Genomic DNA, 9,705 nt, shown 5'->3' on the forward strand with positions numbered 1-9,705 from the left:
CCTTAGCTGCATAACATAATAAAGTTTAATCAAATAAAGACGGTTAAGTCCTTTTATTTTTCTAGCGCTCCCTAAAAGGCAATGTTCTTGATATTAAAAAGTAATAATAAAATATAAATTCAAAAACACGGAGAGTTAAATCTTTTATAAACTGAGATTTTTTTAATAAATGTAAAAAAATAGACTAATGATTAAAAAAAAATAAATAAAATTTATACAAAAAAAAAAACTAATTATTTATCTTATAGAGGTATTAGGTTTATAAGAACATCTGTATTTATTTATTTAGTAAAGTTTTTCAAGTATTGTTCAAGGAAAACTTAGATCATTTTTGTAAATCACACGTTGTCAGTAATTATTAATTTTTGTATCATTGCCAGCATGAACGATAAAATAATAAATAATAATAAAAATTACAGGGCGAGAACTCAACATATATTTTTACTGTTCATATACACAGTAAAACAATCAATAGTAAAAATTTTATTTTATATGAACTCTGTTTGACTAGGTTTATTTTATGTATATTTCAAACTTTCTTAGAACTGTACTTAAGCTGTACACAGCATAAACCTTTTGCCTAACACAAAACGGTTCACTAATTTTGGAAATCCTGGGTATCCAAAAAAAGGGAAGATGAAAATTTTAAAAAGAAAAGAGTCCATTGGTTATCAAATGTCCATTACATTAGGAGCAAACTCGTGAGTAAGACCTTGCTCTACTTCGATAATATACAAAAAAATATCTTCTGAACTTAACTATACCATAAGTAAACAGTTATCTTAAGTACATTGCTAATCAAGGACTACTTTAGTAGTAGTCGTGTCAAGATAAATCAATGAAGTAAACCGGAAAAGAAATCAACAGCAAACGAAACAAATGAAAATCACGTACTGGTCTGCTTTCTGGATAACAGGTAATTGGGAATATCAAAACAATATTTTATGACAGAGACAATATATATATATTTATTTATGTGTATACAAAAAAAAGTTTTATTCTTCAACAAATTATAACTTAGACACAATCTGAACATAATTAAGTTTTGTATTATTTTAAAATTTGTAAAATGTTTAAATTGATGGGAACTACTAAATTCAATTCTAAAAAATATTAGTCAACTAAGAGCTTTTGTTTGTGTTGGATATTTACACGTTTTTTTTACTTCCTAGCTACCGACGGTAGGGAAGCTTAGTTTTCTTGTAGAAATTAAAAAAAAAAAAAATATATACCGGAATCGAAAATTAGCACTCACAGTTAATATTTTAGACATGAAGTAACCAATTAAGTTCCGTCCCTGTTTGTAGTCATATTTGTGATCGGGCCCTTGGCTTGAACCGCTTATCGATTTTTTATGAAATTTCCAGGGATCGTGCAGGTTGATATCTAATTGATCACATAATCGATTTATGAGGTTATGTCAACTACTTTCGCTTAGGCATATAAAAGCGTATTTTTTGTGACGCAACTATATTCCGAAAACGCCTGATTTGGTCCAAATTTGAGAACATAATATATAATAATCCAATACTTTTAGGTCACCAGGCGCAAATGTATTATTATTGATAATCATATTGCAAACACGGTTCTCCCGTCGATTTTACTTTAAAATCTAATATAAAATTTGCTAAAAACTAAAAATAATAAAATTTAGCCTTAACTTAAAGGCCAGTAGAAATGGTAAGGAGTAGCAGATTTTTTAAAAGACTTAAATCAATATGGCATGGTATAAATTCTTTTATGAGTAATTCAATGGACTCCTCTATTAATAATGTCATTTCATAATACCTTGATTGCACCTTTTAGGTTACATAGCCAACGATAGTAGCAGCCAGTATAGATTAATTTGGAATGTAATTAAATATTCTTGAATATACCATTAAATTTAGTGTAACTATTAAATTATTTTATAGTAATATTGTTATAATATAATTAATTATGTTCATATATTATTTTTATTTTATATATCCGATACTAGATCTTATAACTTATTTTTTAGAAAGGTTTCTATACATTGGTAGAACTAGTCCGGTAAGTGAAACTTGTGGTCATTTTTCATAACCACTGGCAGCTTTGAAGTACTAACCGTAATAAACGTCTACTAACCAAGGTGGTAAAGTGTTAAGATTCGTTTCTCGGGACCGCCAAGAAATAAATATAAACTGGCCCAGGCCGCAAAGCGCACGGACTTTCCCTTTCCAAACACGTTATTAACATACATAAAAAATATATATAAATATTTATACTTCACAAATAACAATTCAACATACGAGCCGTTCAAAACAAAAGTGGTGTGATTCTGTTCTCATCACACTTCATTTTCTAATGAAAGTATTTCGAAAGTATTGCGATCGTGAAAAATTTCGAAATCAAGTTTTCGACGAAAGTACCCGTTTTGAGGTCCGATGAGTTCAAATAGCTCAAAATTGCAAGATAGTATGTGTGTGAACAGCATAGCTCAAAATTTAAAAGTTATACGAAATCGGAATTACATATTTAAGGCAGGTATGTGCCTAGGATGTGACAGCTTTATCGATAAAATCGACCGACAAATATATTCTTCAAAGTGCCACTGAAGAATAGATTTTTCATATTTATTAGATTTTCTACAAATCGGTACAAACGATTTTAATTAAACTCAGCATGTCAATGAACAATTAAATGTTCTTTAATATCATCTAAGTCTTGCCCTCATTAAAATAATCTGAGAGGGCTTAAATTATATTTTTAAAAAATCTTCCTTTAAAGTATTTTTTATTTTTTCAAAATAAATAAAATAAACAGCTCGCATTGTAGCAATAACAAACAATATATAAATACAAAATATTAAAGAACTTTATAAATAACAAAAACGAAAAATAGAAATATCAAATTAATTATTTTTTATATATGATTGTTTAAGAGTGGTTTAGTTTATTATCAATTAACACAATTTTGATCCTTTAAAGAATAAAAGTTGAGAGGGAAAAAAAAGGATTAAAATTGTGTTAATTGATGGTAGAAATATCAGATTCTATTGGGAAAAGCCAAAACTGCCCGATCTTATTTGAAATAAAGAGAAGTAACTATAAAAAAAAATTATTATTTTTTTTTTTAAAAGAGAATATCTACTTCTGCCATTCAGTTGGAATAATTATTGTCATAAAAAATCTTGAAACTATTGTAGTAGCTTTTCTATTGAGGGTATCGTATTTAAATATATAATACAAATATTAAAACAATGAAATGTTTTTAACATTAAGAAACTAAATATTGATAAGAAAATTATTCAAAACTAAAATCTGATTTGATATAGAGATTAATCAATACGATTTAAGGGTTTTTAGAAAAATGAAAAAGATGAATTATTAATATAAATTAATTAATGCTACTAAATCCTAATAATATAACAAAATTATACATATTAATTGTGGATTTCGATATTCAAAGAATAAAATAAACAAATTAACTAAAACTTTTAATGACTTCATAAAATTTTAAATACCCACAGGCCAAAGAAGGCTGTCACATACCGAAGATTAAAACTATAATACCCCTAATGAAGTAGATTTTTTCTTCTTCACTTAGGAGCGAAATATATGATGAGAGTTCAGATTCGATAATCTTAACAATCATTGTGACCATAATGATACATTTCATATCATGGTACTCAAGTTGATCCTTGAAGGAAAATGAAAATGACGTATACATTTAGAAGGTTCGAGATGATGAGTTGTGGAGGACGGCATTGCCAAGGACGTAGAAGATTCCACGTCGAGACGGCGTTCCAGTTTCGAGACATTTCTTCCGCCTGACATAATCTACACGAAATGGGGTCGCGGTGGCGTGGTCTGGTTCCGGTCACCGTAAGAAACAACACTGTCCATTCAATCTGTTCCTCGAGATAGAGAGTAACTATAGCCTTAACATTTTTTTTTTTTTTATTCGAAGTAAGATTTCAATACTTCACAAATCCATAAATGAGGTACCAAGGAATAAATGAACCACTACCAAAATTATATTAAGTTTATATGTGGTAGTTGTGATTTAATTTTCCTTAAATTGGTGTACAATAAGAAATAAATACTACATATATGTATTATTACACACACACACATATATATATATATATATATATATATAGAGAGAGAGAGAGAGAGAGCTATAAAAACAACTTCATATAACATTAATTAATTTATTTTGAAAATTTAAAATTCTTTTGATAATTTTATATTTTCCTTACTTATTACATCAATTTTCAATTAATATGTAAAATAAAACTATTTTTCTAACTTATCCCATCAATTTTCAATTAATATGTAAATAAAACAACTAGGAAAACGTCGATTTATTCAGTTTTAGGGTCTTCACAAACTAACAATTTGGAACTTTTTTAATACACTTTAAAAATTACTATTAATTACTTTAAAAAATACAACGATAGTAATTGAGGAAAACTATAGTTATATTTTTTTAAATTTTTCTTTTATTTAATAAAATAAGGTAACCTGTCTCTTCTCTTCCACAGTTTATAATTATATCAGTTACTTCGTAATGCCATGAATTCAGCTCACTTTACCAAATGAATGAACAGTTTTATACAAAGTTTCCATTAACCCCAAACGTACCTACGTCGCTAATAGCTTAAATTTGAAAAAAATTAATATGCAAATAAATATTGACTAACCTTTTTTCTTAATTAACATTAAATTTATAAAACAATAACTATCCAAACGTGCCCTAATATCTGCTGGTTTCTATGATAGATGATTTCATTTATTTTATATCTAAAATATTTTTTAAACAATGGTTTTATTATCCAAAAAATACCAATAAAATTTACATAATTTTAGTAATCAAATATGATTAGAAAAAACTATACGAGATTTTTCTTCAAAATCAGCTTATTAATTATAGGTAAAATAATAAAAGTAAATGGTTTCTAAACCCAGTTGTGTAACAAAAAAAGTAATTTTTATTAATATCACAAGCAGGAAAGATACCACATTCCATTTTAAATAGATTTGAAGAATCTGAATCTCAGAAAATGTCAATTGTTTATATAATATTCTAACAAAAGAGCAGAGCTGAATGTAGGAATATATATATATATATATATAGATAATATACAAGAGAGCTGAGCCATGAGGTCAAACAAAGGATACGTAGTTCAATTTAGAAGGTCCAAGGAGGTAATCTTGAGACATTGGACGCCTTGATATTATAACAGCGTCATTAAGTGGGGTTATAACACCACGCTCACAGTGGTCTACCCCATAGACAAATATAGCTCTGGCCTTCCATATTGTATATAATATATTGTTATGAATTATAAAACACGTTAACATTACAAAAATAATAAAAAAATCGTGCCCGTGAGTGATTATTTGTGTCGCATGGATTTAATAAATCTAAATTCATCCATTAATAAATTGAAGCTAGGCATCAATGACGTTCTAAGAACGAAAACAATTAATAATTTAGAATAAAAAAATGTTAATTAAAATAGGGAACCAGCTAAAAAATGCACTATCATTAATAGTAACTATAATTGTGATTTTTAGTTAGTTGAAAATGGCATTTAGCTTTTTGGCTCTAAATTAATTTTCTAGGTACTTAGCTGATTATTTATTTTATTCAAATCACAGTAAAAGTTTTTTTTTAAAAATTGAGTAAGTCTAAGAATCACGCGCGGTATCGCAAGATACGGCGCTACCGTGATGTATTGATTGGATGCCGTTTCTCCGCGAAACGCAACGGGGCGACAACCTTGCGATTTCTTGGTATACGATCCAGGCCTTTTCTACGCCTTTTTATTTTCTTTTTTACTGTTACCCCGGTTTTCTTAGAAGTTTCTTTTTTCCCTTCTATATCTTCTGGGAACCGTTTAAAACCCGTGAAAAGACAAAAATTACGACTAAGTTACTGAACACGAATGTCTTTTTCATTATACTTTCTTTTGAGGCGTATGTGCCTTTTATGTAAAAAGATTTTTTTTTTTTTTAAATTATTATAAAGAAATTTACCTTAACTCTTCTTGACAACTGCTTCTTCTGCCATGGCCTCTGCAGTACGAAGTATACAGGGTACGTAACGACATCATAGACGAATGACACTACCTTAATCGCGCCGATGGCGCTATCCACCCAGACGTTATCCATTTTTCTGAAAATAACAATAGAAATAAATAAACAAGATATTGTAACATAAAACTTTAGAGAGAAAAAAAAAAAAAAACTCTTTACGTGAGCACGCCTAATATGAACAAATTCGTAAAGAACGATATTCAAGAGGTATTAGAAAAAACTAACATTGGTTCGTAAGAAAAAAATCTACTACGTACATATTACCATTTGAGAGAGATGAAAAGCTATAAATGGTGTTACCTATTTAACCTTGGCTGTACAAAATTTAAAATAGCCTCATTGTAGTGCCGCTGCCAAATTCCATTCACGGCTACGCCAAGGATCATTCGGTCTATTAAATGATCTTGATTTGCATTCGGTAAACAATGAGGATGGCAAACTTAAATGATAAGAAATTAGATACAGTTTTCTTTCGGAATAATAAAAAAAATTTTTTTTTTAGAATTGTTTAACTTGTTTTGTATGGCTTTCTTGCAAATTATCTTATCGGCATAATTCATAAAATTAAATAATGACAATACATAGCCCATGCTCAAGAAATATATAAGGAAATCAACAACAGGTCATGCTAATAAAATATAAATTTAAGTACAGTATTATCTTGCATCCTGAACATACCTAAACAAATAAAAAAATGTCTTCATTCTAATAATTCATTTATAATTATATGTTTTCCAGCTACTTACTACTCTTTTTACTCACTACTATTACGTACAATTCAGTTTCTAAAACAAATAGTGTAAGATGGCATCATTTGAGAATTAAATTATTTTAACCATTTTCCAAAGTGACTTATAAAGTGGGAAAATTTAGGTTTAACTTAAACTTAAAAGTGAAATTTAGAATTTTTTTTTTAGACTTCACAACCCATTCTGCTAATTTCGGCTTTTAAAATGACGCAATTGTTTAACAATTGGATTAAAATGTGGTTAGTTTTTTTCTTTAACATAATGAGAATCACAAATTAAAAATTTATAATATAAACTAACAATTCTTGAATTCAGAGATTTGGTAGTATAACATAGAAACCAACATAATGATATTTTTCAATAACAACTAATTGGCAGCCATTTGCGTTAACTCAATACCAACTTAATTGTATTAAAAAAATAATCTTTGAACAGTCAATGAAATAGCCATAAAAAATCCGGTAATATAAAAAAACCACAACAAAATGTTACGATACAGAAAATCCAAAACTTTTTGGAATATTCCACAATAAAATTTAGTGTGGTTTAAGCAGGTTTTTAGTGTTAAAGAATTTCAAAAACACAATTTTCCGAAAATATTTCACAAGAAGATTTGTTAAGTTTGATCACAAAGAACAACTCAAGACATCCTGTATAAAATAGTAATATATTTGAAACAGCATTTTCAATATATTGACAATACATCCAAAATATACAAGAGATTAAGATACAGGAGACTTAATCAAAAAATATGCAGCAACTAGTAAGAGATTCAGACACAACACTGGCAGAGAATAAGGAGTATAAAGTACAATTTATATTTATATCTATCAGGTTCTAATCCAACATAACTAAATGGGAAGAATAGCATTTTAAAAGTATTAAAATATTTGCTATAATTCAACAATTAGATATTTTATTGATTAAAGAAATAAATGATGAAGTAAAGATAATGATTGATCACTAGTAAAGTATTAAACTATTACTATTTCAAAATATTGCTATACTTTAGATTTACATGATATTTAATAAATAGTACATAACCATATAAGATTATAACTAGATCGTGAATGTTTAATAAATTGTTTAAACTTTTTCGCAATCCTATAAATAAGAATTTTTTAGCTTTATTACAAAAGACATTTATATAATATCTTAAATTAAAAATATTGTTGACGCATTGAAAAATTTTAAAGTGATAAATCTCAACATTTCAAGTACATCATACGTAGAGGAGTAAACTTTTGAAATCTTGACAACTCAAAGTATCCAATATTACAAAAATCAAAGATAAAAAAAAAATTTAAAGTAAACGGTGACTAGTAATTCATAAGCAAGTATTAAATATTTTTATATTTGTGCCAAACAAGATTATAAAAAAAGTAAAGTTCTGATAAATACGTGAAATAGTTATAGTGTTCCTAAAAAAAATACATGAAGAATAAGGAGGAAAAAAAAATCATTACAAAACAGCGAGATGCAATAGTAGTAAAATGTAATAGGTCCTTACTCCAAGACAGGATTTTCCCCCCTTTTTTTCCTCATTCAGTTTATGTCATCAGAACAAGGTTCGGACTCTGGGAATTGTGTAATTAAGAGATAAGAATAGTCCCTTGAACCGGCCCGAACACTTGGACCGTTTTATCTCTTCGATGAATGAAGCAATACGAGGATGCCAATAGCTTTTTGACCTTAATATGACGAGGATGAATAATTACGTCATTTATGTAAATACATCTAATAACGCAAAAAATATTACAACATACGAAAAGAACGAAATATATAAAATAAGGGATCTGAGAGTAATATTTTATTGGCAAGATACCCACACTACCTAGTTCGTAGTGCTCTACGATTTCTGTCTAAGTGTACAAATAATATGATGTTTTCTTTTGTTTTTACCTCAATTGATCTCAAAAATATACGGTTCGTAAATTTGAAAATTATTGGCCACCGGGAATCCCGTGTATTGGAATGATACTAATATTTGTACCAATTACTGGGCGAGTATGAGTTTAAATGCGAAAAGATATGTTGAACAAAAATAATTCTTTATTTTTACATAATTTAAACAATATATTCAATAACTAAAAATGATATGAAAAAAGTAGTACATTTATATATCATTCAACTATCTTCGACATGGCGTTTTATGAACTAACTCTAAATATTAGTTTTAAAAAATAGATAATTAATAAATAAAAAAAGTATCAACATTATTGTTTAATACGTAAACGCGTCACTGGGTAAAATTAAGGATTTTAAATACAAAGCGAAATAAAATAATCACGACTATTTCAGATTTTTAAATCAACATTTAAATTTTATGAAATTACGTGTAAGAACAAACTGAGGAATAAATTAGCCATTAAAATACTTAAAAAATTAATTTTGGATACGCGACGAGCCCGTAAATTCCTATTTTAAGTATAAATGAATCTACGCTTTCAAATTATAACATTTTTATGAGTAATCAATAGCCAAAACAATGCTTTGGTGTTGAGTCAAAAAGTCATAGATTTATTATTATAAATTGTATTTATAATAAATAATCTCAGTTAATACAACACAGCGATTCAGGAAGAAAGAAATACTTAAGACAGGATTTCATGATTTTTCAGAATTTTTGTAAGTGACTTTAAACTCTTGTTACATTTAACAGTAATAATGAGTTTTAAAGGTTTTACAAAATAGCCATAAAATAATTAAACGGTTCTAAAAACAAAATGTTAAATATATTTTAGTCAAAACTTTTTTTTTTAGGAACCCAAATTTTTATCACTTAGGAGTGATATGTGCATCCGCTTTGAGCACCCCAATGGTCTTAATCCGCTACTCTATAAGGACTATTTCAAATTTTTTTATATTTTAAACTGGTTCCAGATTAAAAA

At 27.7% G+C, this 9,705-nt stretch overlaps 1 protein-coding gene across 4 annotated transcripts in view; it reads right to left on the bottom strand.

Annotated features, from left to right (window-relative positions):
* Positions 1-9,705, bottom strand: part of Acsl (Acyl-CoA synthetase long-chain) — a 68,327-nt gene that overhangs the window by 16,008 nt on the left and 42,614 nt on the right. For all 4 annotated transcript variants that reach the window (XM_067053295.1, XM_067053296.1, XM_014426549.2 and 1 more), the window contains one exon: positions 6,006-6,144. In XM_067053295.1, the coding sequence (XP_066909396.1) occupies positions 6,006-6,144 (139 nt within the window). The remainder of the gene's footprint in view (positions 1-6,005; positions 6,145-9,705) is intronic.

This window comes from Halyomorpha halys, unplaced genomic scaffold (genome assembly GCF_000696795.3).
Source record: "Halyomorpha halys isolate HHAL.00 unplaced genomic scaffold, Hhal_1.1 Scaffold584.1, whole genome shotgun sequence".
NCBI lineage: Eukaryota > Metazoa > Arthropoda > Insecta > Hemiptera > Pentatomidae > Halyomorpha > Halyomorpha halys.